General features: G+C 43.3%; 1 protein-coding gene across 2 annotated transcripts; it reads left to right on the top strand.

Annotated features, from left to right (window-relative positions):
- The first annotated feature begins 267 nt into the window (after positions 1-267).
- Positions 268-14,647, top strand: hook2 (hook microtubule-tethering protein 2). Of its 2 annotated transcripts, none has more exons than XM_082971457.1 (22): positions 268-414; positions 1,803-1,885; positions 2,812-2,884; positions 3,030-3,080; positions 3,280-3,412; positions 3,750-3,817; positions 5,154-5,216; positions 5,414-5,494; positions 7,223-7,386; positions 7,502-7,642; positions 7,755-7,956; positions 8,079-8,189; positions 8,371-8,458; positions 8,632-8,698; positions 9,558-9,695; positions 10,329-10,416; positions 11,026-11,060; positions 11,177-11,259; positions 11,382-11,485; positions 11,649-11,756; positions 11,829-11,900; positions 12,067-14,647. In XM_082971457.1, the coding sequence occupies exons 2-22, from the start codon at positions 1,848-1,850 to the stop codon at positions 12,196-12,198; spliced, it is 2,040 nt and encodes a 679-aa protein (XP_082827583.1). In that variant the 5' UTR covers positions 268-414; positions 1,803-1,847; the 3' UTR covers positions 12,199-14,647. The 2 variants fall into 2 exon arrangements, with proteins under 2 accessions (XP_082827583.1, XP_014048928.1); XM_014193453.3 differs by lacking the exon at positions 268-414 and adding an exon at positions 761-956.
- Positions 14,648-16,978: the final 2,331 nt, after the last annotated feature.

The raw sequence follows: 16,978 nt of genomic DNA, 5'->3' as shown, positions 1-16,978 counted from the left end.
GCAACTGCTCATGCGCAAAAATACGTAATCGGGCGTAACGCGTCAAGCGCCAAGCTGCGCATGTGCAATAAATAAAAACCTGTCAGTTTGTCACTTTCACGAGGTTGGAGTAATAACATGTTCAAATACTTAGTACATTGTCTCGAATCTAGGTTGTGCCTTTAGATTTAGAGAAAATTAACAGCTATGGAAGAATTTGTCACTTCTCAAACCCCGGCCTTGTCTGCTTCCCAAGCGTTCCGGAAGTCTCGCGATGTTGCGTGCGTCTCTGGGTTTAGAAACTCCGTGACAACAACACGTATAGTGAAGTGTTCTGGACTGATGTAAAACTATATCTTGGCCTCAAATTGCATACAACCATTGACATTTCTAAGTTTGACATATTTGTTTACTACACTGATTCCACAATTGAACGTGAGTATGTCATAAATCTCTTTATTTTATTAGGAAAATGTTTCATACACAAATCAAAATGTATGAAGAAAAAGCCCCTTTTCTTAATTTTTTTTATCTGATGTGGAAAACTATTTAGAGTCGTTAAAACGTATACAAAACAAAATGTCAAAAAATGTATTCGCTATATGTCTGCATTTGATTTGATATAATGTGGAATATATATATTTTTTTTTTCTCATTTCTTTGGAATCCCTCTGGCTGTTATGTTTATGTTTTGCATGTTACTGTTAATAAAAAAATAACACGTAAACACTGTCATCTGTTGCCATGACAATGTTCTTAATACGGAGGCTCACTCGGATGGTTTATGGAGCTAAAACGCGAAAGTCAAGCTAGCTAACAGGAGGCCAAGGTTTGCTGACGTGATAGTGCAAGCTAAAAATAAACTTGAAGCTGAAAGTCTCCCAATCGATTGCTAGTGTGCTAACTGCAGAGTGTCGGTTAGATAAACCAAAATGAGTCTGGATAAAGCAAAGCTATGTGATTCGTTACTAAATTGGGTAAGTTTTACAAAGTTAAATATGGATGCTAAGTTAGGTAACTGGGATATCTTGCTAGCCAGTCGTCATCCAAAGGGACCTCTCGCTTGCAGTTAGCGAAATTTAAATGAGGTGTTTTTACAATTAAATGTAGCTAGGCATTTTATAGTTAATAGTGCCTTGAACCAGCTCAAATAAAAATAACATAATTAACTAGCTGTCACTGTCAAATAAAGCTAACTAAATTGTTTTGATGGTCTACTGTCCACATCAGAAATTGTCGTCTTGGACAAGCTCCAAAGTTTCCAGCCAGCAACTGAGCTAGCCACTATCTTATGCAATCAGTACGAAGGTCTAGCCAAGCACCAGCAAGCCAGTCACACTCCTAGCTAGCCTCTGAGTTTCTCAACTCCACTATGTACCATTGAGATGGTACATAGTTGAAAAACTCAGCCATGAACCCTCCAAATATAGCTTGTTTAGGCTATATTAAAAATGGCTAGAAATGTGGAATGATCTCTTACAAACAAATTGCCAGCTAAGTAGCTAGCTGAGGTCTATCATTTAGTGGTTAGCAAACACTTTAGCTGTACAGCACATAAGTAGAATGGCTTTCCAGCACTTCTAGACGGCACAATCAATCAAATGTATTTTATAAAGCCCTCTTTTATCAACAGTTGTCACAAAGTGCTTAATAGATACCCATCCTAAAACCCCAAATAGCAAGCAATTTGCCCAACGTGTTGGCAGTAGCATTTGCATTGTTCCTCTTCTCGATCAGTTGATTTCTAATTGATTGTCATGTGAAGTAGAATAAATGACACACTAACACATTTTCTTCTCATTCATCATGTCCAACCCTTCCAGCTACAGACATTTCAGGTGCCCTCATGCACCAGTAAGCAGGACCTGATGAGCGGAGTGGCTATTGCACACGTTCTACACAGGATGTAAGGGCACAAAAATGTTTTTGTGTGTGTTTTGAGGTTGGTGATAATGGTGGTGGTGGGTTAACACAAGAGTAGACAACAGCTAGCGTAGGAAAACTGGGAGATTTATGCCGTGTTCACATGCTAGTCGGAACTAGGAAACTCAGAAATGTCCGACTTGCTGATTCGATGACCGCGGCACGTGTATAACTGCAACCAGTTAGCGAGTTGGACATTTCCGAATTTCCTAGTTCTGACTAGCATGTGAATGCGGAAAAAGGTCCTTACTTGCAGAACCCATTACCCTGTCAGTGTCAAATGGCAATAGTAAGAGATTTGTGGAATCTGTTCAATCCCAGTCATTCTCTATTCACAGACTGATTTGCTTATCAGTTGCACACTGACATTTTGTTTTGGGCCTTTAACTACTTTGAATAGAACCTGATTAGAGCAAATTCAATCATCTATTCAAAATCCTTTTTGTAAAGTTAGAGGATGGGCTGTTAGTCTGTTTTATTTCTATTCCTACGCTTGATAGGGAATAGGTCTATATTTGTCAAGGCCTGGGTCTGGCAGATTGTGCCCAGGTGGGATTTTGTGCAAGGGCCTGTCCATTTAAGGGTACTGTCTGTCTGTCCAAGCCAAGTTACCTTCATACCTCATCTACTGTAGTATGTGTGTGCCTTTCTGTCCACACACACAGAAATGTATCTGTTTTTGTGTCGAACTAGAAACAAGCAGTGCTTTTATCTGAAGGTTAGTTGAATTGGGTAATGGCAATTCTGGCCTCAAGCAAGTTTCCAATGATTGCTTGCTTGTTGTGACATTCATTGAGTGTCACATTAGGGAGTTTGCGTTTTCCAGTTTAGAAATACTCTGCCCTGTGGCTTCCTGTGTATTGTATGTCCCTAGAATATGTCTTGTTAAGTGTTTCATCTTGTTAACAGAGACCCCTCCTGGTTTAATGAGGCATGGCTGGGCAGGATCAAGGAGGAGAGTGAGGCCAACTGGCGCCTCAAGGTGCAGTATGAGACAGAAGGATATGACACAGTGCCTCTAGGTTGTCACCTAGGCAACCTAGAGTGACCACTGTTTAAAGATGGTGTATTTTCACCAAGGCAAAGATGCCTGTATTCTCCAGCTCAGATTTTTCATTTTCCTCCAGGTCAGCAACTTGAAGAAGATTCTTCAGAGCATGCTTGAGTATTACCATGATGTGAGTAAAGGGTTTTCCTCATTAAAGATCGGAAGGAAGGGATGGATGGTATATGCACATTTCCTGCATTTCTTTTAAGAGCTCAATCTCCTCCAGTTGTTCTTCAGTGTTTGCACCTGTCTTAGTCCATTTGAAATATCATTGCTCAATGCATATATTTTCTCACAATCCCCCATTGTCTCCAACCCTCCATGAACAGGTGCTTGGCCACCAGATAGCAGACGAGCACCTGCCAGACATCAATCTGATTGGGGAGTTTGGAGATGTGACTGAACTTGGCAAGCTGGTGCAGTTGGTGCTTGGCTGTGCTGTCAGCTGTGAGAAGAAGCAAGGTGAGCTAGCTGGGATAGAGGAGGCCCTGCTGGGTAACAGGAAGTCACCTATGGAGAAAATGCAGGATTAATGCAATGACCTGATTATCACGAGTTGATAAACTGAGCATTCATTGGTTCGTTCCTACAAAGCCCCAACCATGTATTGTATACAGATTATGATAAAACAGAGTTTTAAAAGACAATGTGATCCTCAGATGAACAAGCTAGTGGGTTTGATGTGAATGCAGGAGAAACTGTTGTACTGTGTGTAAAGCAGTGTGCTTGAAGTGTGTTTCTGGCTGTCAGATGTGGATGTGATATTCAGTGGACTCCTCCTCTGTGTTTTTTCTCATAGAGCAAATCCAGCAGATAATGACTCTGGAGGAGTCTGACCAGCACGTTGTCATGACAGCCATACAGGAGGTGAGTGATCTGTCTTTTTGATATTATCCTCTTTGTAAATCTGTCATTCTTGCATAATCAATGCTTGGAGTTTGTCAGAATTTGTGGGTTTTTGTTTGTCCACCTGCCTCTTGAGGATTGACCACAAGTTCTCAATGGGATTAAGGTCTGGGGAGTTTCCTGGCCATGGACCCAAAATATCAATGTTTTGTTCCCCGAGCCACTTAGTTATCACTTTTGCCTTATGGCAAGGTGACCCATCATGCTGGAAAAGGCATTGTTTGTCACCAAACTGTTCCTGGATGGTTGGGAGAAATTGCTCTCGGAGGATGTGTTGGTACCATTCTTTACTCATGGCTGTGTTCTTAGGCAAAATTGTGAGTGAGCCCACTCCCTTGGCTGAGAAGCAACCCCACACATGAATGGTCTCAGGATGCTTTACTGTTGGCATGACACAGGACTGATGGTAGCGCTCACCTTGTCTTCTCCGGACAAGCTTTTTTCCGGATGCCCCAAACAATCGGAAAGGGGATTCATCAGAGAAAATGACTTTAACCCAGTCCTCAGCAGTCCAATCCCTGTACCTTTAGCAGAATATCAGTCTGTCCCTGATGTTTTTCCTGGAGAGAAGTGCATTCTTTGCTGCCCTTCATGACACCAGGCAGGCCATCCTCTAAAAGTCTTCGCCTCATCTGTGCGTGCAGATGCACTCACACCTGCCTGCTGCCATTCCTGAGCAAGCTCTGTACTGGTGGTGCCCTGATCCCGCAGCTGAATCAACTTTAGGAGACGGTCCTGGCGCTTGCTGGACTTTCTTGGGCGCACTGAAGCCTTCTTCACAACATTTGAACCACCCTCCTTTTGAAGTTTCCAGTCTGTTATTGAACTCAATCAGCATGACAGAGTGATCTCCAGCCTTGTTCTCGTCAACACTCACACCTGTGTTAACGAGAGAATCACTGATATGATGTCTGCTAGTCCTTTTGTGGCAGGGCTGAAATGCAGTGGAAATGTTTTTTGGGGGATTCAGTTCATTTGCATGGCAAAGAGGGACTTTGCAATTAATTGAAATTCATCTGATCACTCTTCATAACATTCAGGAGTATATGCAAATTGCCATCATACAAACTGAGGCAGCAGACTGTGAAAATTAATATTTGTCATTCTCAAAACTTTTGGCCACGACTGTACAAGCACAATTCTTTGCTCCTTGAAACCTTTCTGTATTTAACAGCAATATACACTAAAACGGGCAATACCTCACTTATTGTCCTGCTTACCTCTATATTGACAATGGGTTTCACCATGTGATCTGTCTTTCTGGAGTTTGAACCAGCAATTTACTGTTTTGTTGTAGCTCCTAGCTAAAGAGCCAACTGTTCCAGGAAGTCCTGAGACCTACGGGGACTTTGACTACCAGGTGGGACCCACTCTCTTCTTACTCTGCTTCTCTGAATACATTAAACTTTCACTCCCCTGCAAGTTGGTTTTATTGCTATTCTTCAATTGCCGTCTCATTTACTTGTCTTTCGTGGTATCTCTCTCTCTTTCTCTCTCGTTCTCTACCTCCCACTGTGCTGTCTATAACCTCCCTTGTGCCTCTCTCTGTGTCTGCAGTCCAGGAAGTATTATTTTCTCAGTGAGGAGGTGGAGGCGAAGGAGGATCTGGGCCAGCGCTGTCGTGACCTGGAGCACCAGGTGGGCAGAGAGGACTGTTTGTTAGTTAGCATGTTGAGTGTGTATCTGCAGCTCTTTGCCATGAGTGAAGTGACCCTATTTATTCGCTTGGCTGAGGATTGTTGTCCAGTCTGACTGATTGCCCCTGATGGTTTGTTGTATAAACAGTGCATAGAGAGTGATAGAGGACTCTTCTTTGTAGCTGTCCCATTATGGCTTCTGTGAGTGCACGGGCAGCGCCATTGAGCCCATCTCCATTTTGAACAGTGGAGGCTGGTGGGAGGAGCTATAGGATGATGGGCTCATTGTAATGGCTGTTATATAATTAAAGGGACGGAGTCAAACATGTGGTTTCCATATGTTTGATACCATTCCATTCTAGCCATTACAATGAGTCTGTTTTCCTATAGCTCCTCCCACCAGCCTCCACTGATTTTGAAGTAGTACATTTTCTTCTACTACTGAGTTGGTAAACAAACTGAAAGGGTGCATACTGCCACCTGGAGTGTGTTGTTTGAACAGGTATAAAGCCAAGGGTGGCGATGTACTGCCACCTGCAGTTATGGAGTGTTTGCTCACAAATAATTCATTGGCTGATCCTTCCAGATGTCCTGGATGGAATTATGTGATCCTTCCTTAACCAATAGGAAGCCACACCCAGTTGACTACTTCAAAATGGTGAAAGTTCTCAATGGCGCTACACATGCTAAAATAGGCTTTTGGGTACTAGAATCCTCTATTATTCTCTATGAAACTGTGCTAACTGTGCTGCTAATGCTGCCTCTGATTAGGCAATGTCATTGGGTACAAAGACTTAAGTCATTGATCCCCAATAATTACATTGTATAGTATTTAGGATTAAAAGGCAATTACTACTGTTATGTATTCAGCATATTTCTTAATATGTTAACATTCAACACATTAAGATATTCTCAGTAGTTTATGTAGTTCTTTACTTTCTCCCTGGTATGAAAGCTAAAGCAAGCCATTTGTCCTTAAAGTTCAGTGTAGAGTTTTGCTGTGCTCAAACTGGAAAGATGTCCAATAGGTAAGTAATAGACGCCCCCTTTTAATATTGGCATGCCTGCTTGCCTAACCCACATAAACATATTCAGGGTGGACATTTTACCCTAAACCACCAACCTACATTCTTGTCCGTGATAACCCCAAGGATAGTTCATCTTTCATCAAGCCTCACTAGCTTGAATCCTTAATCAATATCCCTTTTTGAGCCCACTCTCTGGTCTCCCCACTTTTTGTAACTTTTAGTCAGACTGAGTCAGACAACTGTTTTTCTATTCATCTCCTTGAGGGGTAATGCTAACAACTGCTCCATTGAGAAAGTGGCCCACCTGATTGAGAACATAGCAGACCAGCTGACTAACTGCTTTGATGTTTGTGCATGTTAAGTTACCACCAACCCTCATGGAAAAACATGGCATGTTTTGCAAGCAATGTACAGTGTCTGTTGCTGGATATGTGAGTGTGGCTCTTTTTTCTTGAGCACTTGCGGATTGTCTTTTTTTGTGTTCAGCATTTTCATGAGTAAATTTGTTTGTTTTTTGGCGGTGTTCTGCATTTTGAAGTGTGTCCTTTTTCTGTGCTCAGCACTTTCTATGACTCAATGTGTGACTGTTTGTTCATTTGTCTCTAGGTCTCCTCCCTCTCTCTAGCCTTGGTTACATGCCACTTTGTCTGGTTCTCTCTCTGCCCTCTCCACCCCTGACTCTGTCTGTGTTTGGTCCTCAGTTGGCAGCCGTCCTGGAGGAGAAGTCGTCCCTGCAGGTGGAGACACAGTCCCTGAGGGAGAAGCTCAGCCTCAGTGACCCACAGGATGCTTCCACCACCATCACTGGCAAGAAGCTGCTGCTGCTGCAGAGCCAGATGGAGCAGCTACAGGAGGAGAACTACAGGTCAGAGTCATACCCTCAACACCGACTTCCAAACTAAATGCATTCTACTCTGTGCCTGTACTCTTTTGATACAATTAATTTATCATTTTCTGTTTGCCCCCTGTTTGTGACACAGACTAGAGAACAGCCGAGATGACTTGCGTGTGCGAGGGGAGATTCTGGAGCGTGACGTTTTGGACCTCACTCACCGTAACGATGAACTGACCAGCCTCGCCCAGGAGGCCCAGACTCTCAAAGATGAGATGGACATCCTCCGGTGAGCCCAGGGGGAGAGCAGCCTCTCAGCAGTCTGTGGCCTCCTATCCTTTTCTCCTTTCCTGCCCCATCCTCAAAACGGCTTCCCCATCTCACCCTCTCCCCTCCTACAGGCATTCGTCTGACCGGGTGAGCCGGCTGGAGGCGCTGGTGGAGACGTACAAGCGTAAGCTGGAGGACCTGGGGGACCTGCGCAGACAGGTGCGTCTGCTGGAGGAGCGCAACACTGTCTACATGCAGCGCACATGTGAGCTGGAGGAGGAGCTACGCAGGGCCAACTCAGTCCGAACCCAGCTGGACACCTACAAGAGACAGGTGGGCAGAGAGGGCTAGAGAATGGGGGAGGGTTAACAAAGGTGTGGAGATGGATGTGTGTATGACATAGGATGCGATGAACTCTCTTCAGACCCTGAATGTGTTTGCCTCCCTGCTGTCAGGTCCATGAGCTTCACACCAAGCATTCGTCAGAGGCACTGAAGGCTGAGAAGTGGCAGTTTGAGTACAAGAACCTTCAGGATAAGTATGAAGCCCTGCTTAAGGAGAAAGAGGTGAGAGGGATGGCCTGTGACAACTCCTCTCCAGATTAAGAAATATTACTTAAAAGGGCATGATGTCAAAGTGGATGTGGATTTAAAATCTCTGAAATTCTGAGGCAGTCACTTTGAACACTTCTAGTAGGATCAGATTGAGTGCAGTCTAATCCCCACGTTATCTCAATGTGTTTTCCAGCGTTTGATCTCAGAGCGAGACACACTGCGGGAAACCAATGATGAGCTCAGGTGTGCACAGGTCCAGCAGAAGGGCCTCAATCAACCAGGTGAGTCCAATGGACACAACTAACATCCTGAGTCTTCAACCTCTCAGTTTTTCTAAATGACAAGGTGGTAGAGGGGGATTGTTTGACCTTTTGTGGCAGTTGATAAGACTACTGTCAAAACAAATGTGATTTATTTTCCCCTGACATCTTGGCTCTCTCTCTCTCCCCTTCAGGTGGATTATGTGAGGACTCTGGCACAGTGGGAAACCTGGCCTCCGAGATGATGCCCACAGAGTTCAAGTAAGTGTGTGAAAGCTTCATCTGTTAGGTGTTATCTATCTGACCTATCAATAGACATACAGGGGTGTCAGAATTCAATTGCTAATTTTCAACTGTAGGCTTGGGCGGTACCGGGGTATTTAGAATGTTTCTTTTTAAACTACAATTCAGTTGAGCCAGTCACATGGTATACGTACTAAGAGCATGTGGAGCAAACTGAAGTTTTGTGACGTCCACTGTCGAGCAGTACAAGCTGAGCTGATCAAGTTATACTTGAAATTCACTACTAATGTTTGCCAGCTAAATATATCTATACGTTAACTATCTTAATGCAAAATACATTTTCTCCAGCTATGCATTTGGTTTGCTAACCTGCTAGCTTGAAAGATCAAGCGTCTTACAGCAGAGACAATCAATCCCCTCCTAGATTAAGTGTGAGTAGCCTTTTGAGATAGTTCTATAACTTTATGAGCTGGGTTCTGTCTTTGCTTTTAGTTTATGTTCGCTTGCGCTTGTTAGCATTTAGCTAACGTCCGCTATGGGAATTCGCTAGTACTTTGATAGCATTTGAACAGAAACGATGCCCTTTGTGTGCACTGCCGTTAATGTCGTAAACCCAATATGGAAATCTGGATCCGCCCAAACATAGTCTTCAGCTGTGATAAATGAAAAGGTCTTATTCCTCAGCCACACTATTTTTAGAACCAGAATGTGCCATTGGCTCCATGAATAGAATGGCTCCCCGTCAGATGGCACTGCTGTTAAATTGACTGAGGCGGAGTTGAATACTTCTGTTGGTGCGTAGTGTACAGACCTGTGCCTCTCTGCCCCACTTCCCTGCCTTCTCTCTTTGACCTCATCCCTTCTGCTTCCTCCACAGGGAGACGGTGGTGCGTCTGCAGAGTGAGAACAAGATGCTGTGTGTCCAGGAGGAGAGCTACAGACAGAGACTGGTGGAGGTACAGGGTCAGCTGGAGGAGTCTCAACGCAGCCAGAACACCCTGGAGACACAAAACAGGTGTGTGTGTAGACATGCGTAAAATAAAACAGAGGTTCTATACGAATACCACTGCATCTCATCCACAAAAGTAAAATAAAGTGTTTTTAGTTATGCACATTGTGATTTGATTGTATCAAGGTCAGTCAGTGACACTGTTAGTCACAGTATATATTGCCAGAGTTTCTGTTTGAGTTTCACATTTGGCTAAACGGAGGAGCGATCTAGTGAAATGTCAGCTCACTCTCTGGTCTGTGTTGAGTTGTGTTGTGTGGGCCGGAGCAGAGGATGGACAGCAATGGGCCAGATTGTCCCCCGGCTGTCCGTACAGCGTGTGTGTGTGTGTGTGTGTGTGTGTGTGTGGCTGGTTTTTCTGAGTGGATCGTGTGTGTGACGATGGGTCCAGAGTGTGGGAGGCAGGCAGCCATCTTCAGCAGCAGGAGGAGAGCATCCCGAGCTGTGGAGTATGGCTGAAGTGGCTCTGTCTTCCCCTAATGAACCACAACACACAGAGGGGAGTGGGTGGGCGGGACACCTCTAGAATGGACTAATGCAGCAGCTGATGTGACATTGTATGCACCAGCTTAATCGAATTTCCTCATTCTCTCTTCTCTCCCTCCTGCTTTTCTTATTTGTTCTCTCTCATCCTTCCAGGTTGAACCAGCAGCAGATCTCTGAGCTGCGGTCCCAGATGGAGCATCTCCAGAAGGCTCTACAGGAGCAGGGCAGCAAGGCTGAGGATGTGAGTGTAGAGACAGACCCTCCTCATTCACCCCTCCTCTCCTCCTCCCCCTCTAACATCCTCTTACTCCTGTTACCTTGTCCATATCAATCACTGAGTGGACCCAGTCCTCTCCAATCAAAGACGACAGAATACTGAAAATGTATAGGAACCAGGAATGGAAAGGACCAATCTCTCTTAATCAGTTGACCCTCCTAGTTCAAATGTTTTTTTTTTTGTTTTTAATCATTTATTTTGTAGTCATTATAATTGGAAAAAGAGACCTAGACCTCAATATAGTCCTTGAGGACTGTTATAGACTGTATCCTTCTCTCCCCTCCGTTGACTGCCTGCCTGTGACTGCTCTCTGAGATTTTGTGTGGGAACTTTAACCCTTGTTTGCTGTGTTGATTCACCATTAACGCCTACCCTTCTGTCTCTCTCCGCCTGCCCCCACCGACCGACATTCGGCCAATCAGGCCATCGTAAGTACGGCCCATCCCTGCCTGGGCTCTGATTTGACTTTGACTACTTCAGTTGTGTATTATGCTTATTATTTGTGTCTCTGTCTGACAGAAGTCTGTTTCGCAGTAGTTTGAGTGTTGACTGACTTTCTTCCTCCCCGTTCAGTCCTCCCTGCTGAAGAAGAAGCTTGAGGAGCACCTGTGAGTACTATTATCACTGATGCTTGCACACTGCACCTGTGAAGGGAGTATTATTACGGCTCTGTAGATTCTTGCACGTCCGGCTCCTCCATGCTTTTCCTCTGTCCTCGTCCCAGGGAGAAGCTCCATGAGGCCCACTCAGACCTGCAGAAGAAGAGGGAGGTCATTGATGACCTGGAGCCCAAAGCGGACGGCAACAGTAAGCAGCCTCTTATTTGCTGCCCTTGGGAGGAGCAGTGCTATCAAATAGTATCAATCTAAGAGCACGTTCAAGCTCTGAAAATGCCATTAATATTTCCTCTTCAACCTCCCTCCTGTCAGTGGGGAAGAAGATCGATGAGCTGCAGGAGATCCTGAAGAAGAAGGATGAGGACATGAAGCTGATGGAGGAACGCTACAAGCGCTATGTGGAGAAGGCCAGGACGGTCAGTCAACACTGCCTGACACTAAACTCATCCATACAGCACAACAGTGCTTGGCCGCCGCCTTAAATCTGAGTTGCAGATATCGTCAAAGATTGTCATGCACATCGTGACATAGTTGAGAATTTCCGCACCAAGTACATGTGTGTTTATGTTCATTGTGCAGGTGATCAAGACTCTGGACCCCAAGCAGCCGCCTCTGACTGTGTCTCCTGATGTTCAGGCCCTCAAGAACCAGTTAACTGAGAGAGACCGGAAGATCCAGCACCTGGAGGTAAGAGCCATTGACTGATGAGTGGTGCATTGTCTGACCCTCCATATGCATGAACAACTCCTCTGTGTGCAGCATGACTATGAGAAGAGCAGGTCCAGACATGACCAGGAGGAGAAACTCATCATCAGTGCCTGGTACAACATGGTGAGTAATTAACCTCTGTCTCTATGTGCCTAATCTACATAGTATTAAAGCAGTTGGCATGATAGGTGCTACAATGCTGTGCAATGACTTGTATAATGGTCTTGGTTTTTATTGTAGTAAGACATTTACCTGTCTTATGGCTCTATTTCTCTCTCTCCCTCCCCAGGGTATGGCCCTGCATCAGAAGGTGGTGGGAGAGCGGTCGGGTCCGTCCAACCAGGCCCAGTCCTTCTTGGCCCAGCAGAGGCAGTCCACGCACGCCAGGAGAGGCCTCGCAGCCCGCCACCCGCCCAGATAAGACATATCAACTCTGGGGGAGGATGTGGAAATGAGGCAAAACATTGTCTATATCTTGGTGTTCACTTCTTCCGCACTCCTACTCTCACTGCTCTGATGCCTTCTCCTCTTGGTGTTTTGTGAAGATTGCTGCTGCTGCCCCCTGCTGGGCATCTCTATTACAGGATTTTCTGGAGAGTCTGTGATGCAGAGCTACTTAATGCACCTTCAAGTGCTTTCAAAGCTGCCAGGACTTTTGAACAAAGATGAGTCTTGGGTCTAAATGAGAGCTGGAATGAAGGAACATGAAGTGGATAGAAAGAAGCTGAGCGACTAATCCTTTGTCATGGAATTCTTAGACAATGTTTATCATTCAGTCCCTCCATTTCTTTCAAGCCCTCTTTTTTTAGCTATAATGTGTTTGATGTTTTCTTAAGGTTTAGATTAGGACATTATGAGAATAAATGCTTTGGAAGGCCACAATAATGACCGAGATGGAAAGGGATGATTTCTGCTGTCAATAGGGTAGGGGTCTTTACCTTCCCCCTACTACTACTTTTATATATTTTCATCCTTATTATCCAGCCCACTATCAGGCTAAATAGATATTATCCTCTTACTATGACATGGAAACACTAATAAGAGAGACCTATGGGTTGAGATCATGGTGAATCTGTGCGATTTGTATTAATTTGTGCCCAAGTCATTTGGAGATTCTGGCTTGTGCTGTGTCTCTGACACTTTTAAATGTACATGGTGAGAGAGACTGGTGAAGTGCTACAACAGGGATGTCGTCCGGATCCAGATTTGTTTTTGGGGGGGTGTACTCGATATACTTTTTCAATTATTAAAACCAAGTTTGAAACTGTAGAAATGATAATGGACCTACATTCATATAGTTTAGTGTCCAGCTCGCTAATAATCATCAAAATGACAGTCAGGGAGCATCACTTTTTTCCCCATTTTGATGGCGAGGAAATGTTGTTGAAGACTGAATGTGGCCCCCGGGGCAAAATGAGTTTGGCACCCCTGATCTAGAAGAGCTCAATAATACGTCTTCGATATGAGAGGAACACATTTTCTCTGCACACAGTCATGACCTCTTTATTTCTGTGAATGTGTTTAGGCTTTTCTTTCAAGCTGTATCATCTACTTGATTTCTCTTCATTTGTTATGAGTTGTTTTTGTTATAGTTTGAAGAGCAGGAAGAATAGCTTTCTAGACATTTTTGTTTTTTTCAAAATGAACCTCGGCATTTTGTAGTTGTTAGTCTGTATAATAATGTACAGAAAAGCACTCCCTCCCTTTTTGATTATGGTTAATTTCCTTGTGAATTGTTAACAGAGTCAGGGACATTTTTCTAGTCTATCTACTTTTAAAGACTTTTGTATCAAATTCCTGTATGGTGTGGTGTTCACATGTAATGTCAGAAGTTCTGAAAGACTAGCAGATATGGGTCCTCTTATGTCAGGACCATTTTACTGGAAGTATTTGCAGACTATTGAACAAGCTTTTGTTTCAAGCTGTAATATGGGAATTTATTCTTTGAATGATTGACTAGATTTTCTGATGGACTACATTTTGTTCTTTAACTTTAATTTATCCCCTCTAAGGCGTTAAACAGGGTGTTTTAAGAATTATAATTGGTTGCACACACCACTTTAGACTGATGTGAATGTAGAAAACGCTGGTGCTTGTGAGAACCAGAATGTGGGGTTATTGATTCACATTTAATTGATATGTGGGGGAAAACTGGTTTCAAGATGGCAATGGTATGTAGCTTTTCTCTCATTCTCAGCAGAAGCACTCAACTATAGATGCTTCTGTTCACTGACACTGGAACTTACCTAGCTAATGAACAGACAATGTGTACTCTTTAATGTCAGAATTATTTACAACTGAATTTATGTACATTTGTACCTATCATTTTCTCAAGATTAACCTGTGAAGGACAGCACTATTGTTGAACACTACATCTATCTGATTACTTTGACAGTATCCACTTAAACATGGAACTTCTCTTTGGTACTCAAACTGCTCTCTATGACTTGTACCTAACCCTCTAAGTGTGTAACTATCTGTGCAATGTTATTTACCAGGCTATGAAACCACAAGTGTGTACATTTAACTTCACTTAGTGTTTTACTCTTTAAGTAGATGTGTTTATTTGGTATTAAATCAGGAAATCAGACTTTTAATTTCAAAGTAGTAAATCAACATTCCAACTGAACTCCTATGTTCTAGCAATTCAACCTGTCCTTGTCGTGACTGGAAATCCCTATTCAAATCTGTCAATGTACTGTCCAATTGCAGTATAACTTGACACTGTCCATTAGCAATATATTACAATTGGCATTTACCATCACAAATTGGACATGCAGTTAAAGGGCTTAAACTCTACTGAACACAAATAAAGGCAACATGTAAAGTGTTGGTTTCATGAGCTGAAATAAAATATCCCTTAAATGTTCCATGCGCACATCTCTCAAATGTTGTGCACAAATTTGTTTACATTCCTGTTAGTAAACATTTCTCCTTTGCCAAGACAATCCATCCACCTGACAGGGGTGGCATATCAAGAAGCTGATTAAAGTACATGATTATTACAAAGGTGCACCTTGTCCTGGGGACAAGAAAAGGCCACTAAAATGTACAGTTTTGTGACAACACAATGCCATAGATGTCTCAAGTTTTGAGGGAGAGTGCAATTGGCATGCTTACTACAGGAATATCCTACAGAGCTTTTGCCAGAGAATTGAATGTACATTTTTCTACCAATGTTGTTTTAGAGAATTTGGCAGTATGTCCAACAGGCCTCTTAACAGCAGACCGTGTGTGTGTGTGTGTGTGTGTGTGTGTGTGTGTGTGTGTGTGTGTGTGAGCAGTTTACTGATGTGAACAGAGTGCCCCGTGGTGGGGTTATGGTAAGGGCAGGTATAAGCTACGGACAACGAACACAATTGCATTTTATCAATGGCAATTTGAATGCACAGAGATACCGTGACGAGATCCTGAGACCATCGTCGTGCCATTCATCCACCGCCATCACCTCATGTTTCAGCATAATAATGCTCGGCCCCACGTTGCAAGGATCTTTTTGACAATTACTGGAAGCTGAACATGTCCCAGTTCTTCCATGGCCTGCATACTCACCAAACATGTCACCCATTGAGCATGTTTGGATGCTCTGGATCGACGTGTACAAGAGCGTGATCCAGTTCCCGCCCAATATCCAGCAACTTCACACATGTCCATTAGCAATTTACAGTATGAGTCAAAGTGTTTCCTCTCCCTCACTCTTAACCTCTCTAGGGTATGTGGGACGAAATCGTCCCACCTACTCAACAGCCAGTGGAATCCCGTGGCGCGATATTCAAATACTTTAGAAATGCTATTACTTCAATTTCTCAAACATATGACTATTTTACACCATTTTAAAGACAAGACTCTCGTTAATCTAACCACACTGTCCGATTTCAAAAAGGCTTTACAACGAAAGCAAAACATTAGATTATGTCAGCAGAGTACCCAGCCAGAAATAATCAGACACCCATTTTTCAAGCTAACATAATGTTACATAAACCCAAACCACAGCTAAATGCAGCACTAACCTTTGATCTTCATCAGATGACACTCCTAGGACATTATGTTATACAATATATGCATGTTTTGTTCAATCAAGTTCATATTTATATCAAAAACCAGCTTTTACATTAGCATGTGACGTTCAGACCTAGCATACCCACTGCAAACTTCCGGTGAATTTACTAAATTACTCACGATAAACGTTCACAAAAAACAATTATTTGAAGAATTATAGATACAGAACTCCTTTATGCAATCGCTATGTCCGATTTTAAAATAGCTTTTCGGCAAAAGCACATTTTGCAATATTCTGAGTAGATAGCTTGCCATCACGGGCTAGCTATTTTGACACCCACCAAGTTTGGCCCTCACCAAACTCCGATTTACTATAAGAAAAATTGGATTACCTTTGCTGTTCTTCGTCAGAATGCACTCCCAGGACTTCTACTTCAATAACAAATGTTGGTTTGGTTCAAAATAATCCATAGTTATGTTCAAATATCCTCTGTTTTGTTTGTGCGTTCAAGACACTATCCGAAGGGTGACGAAGGGTTACGCGGCCGACGCGTTTCGTGACAAAAAAATTCTAAATATTCCATTACCGTACTTCGAAGCATGTCAACCGCTGTTTAAAATAAATTTTTATGCGTTTTTTCTCGTAAAAAAGCAATAATATTCCGACCGGGAAACCCTGTTTTCGTTCAAAGACGAAAAAATAAAAACATGGTGTCGGCTCGTGCACGCGCCCCCAGTCTCATTGTTCTCTGATCGACCACTATCCAAATGCGCTACTGTTTTTCAGCCTGGGCCTGCAAAGGCATCATTCCCCGTTCTGCCGCCTTCTGAGAGCCTATGGGAGCCGTAGGAAGTGTCACGTTACAGCAGAGATCCTCAGTTTTCAATAAAGAGAGTGTAGAAGGCCAAGAAATGGTCAGAGAGGGCACTTCCTGTATGGAATCTTCTCAGGTTTTGGCCTGCCATATGAGTTCTGTTATACTCACAGACACCATTCAAACAGTTTTAGAAACTTTAGGGTGTTTTCTATCCAAATCAAACAATTATATGCATATTCTAGTTTCTGGGCAGTAGTAATAACCAGATTAAATCGGGTACGTTTTTTATCCGGCCGTGCAAATACTGCCCCCTACCCTGGAGAGGTTAAGTGGTCATTTCAGTCTGTCCAATTCGTGATGGTAAATCCCTATTCAAATATATTG

This window comes from Salmo salar, chromosome 03 (genome assembly GCF_965601325.2).
Source record: "Salmo salar chromosome 03, fSalSal1, whole genome shotgun sequence".
NCBI lineage: Eukaryota > Metazoa > Chordata > Actinopteri > Salmoniformes > Salmonidae > Salmo > Salmo salar.
The sequence above is the reverse complement of the archived record's forward strand: the minus strand, read 5'-3'. Positions and strand labels throughout refer to the sequence as shown.

Excerpts from the sequence above, each read along its gene's own strand:
- hook2 (XM_014193453.3), top strand. The coding sequence starts at position 912 with ATGAGTCTGGATAAAGCAAAGCTATGTGATTCGTTACTAAATTGG. Across the intron at positions 3,081-3,279 it reads TGCTTGAGTATTACCATGAT|GTGCTTGGCCACCAGATAGC; the intron begins GTGAGTAAAGGG and ends CTCCATGAACAG. Across the intron at positions 7,957-8,078 it reads TGGACACCTACAAGAGACAG|GTCCATGAGCTTCACACCAA; the intron begins GTGGGCAGAGAG and ends CCCTGCTGTCAG.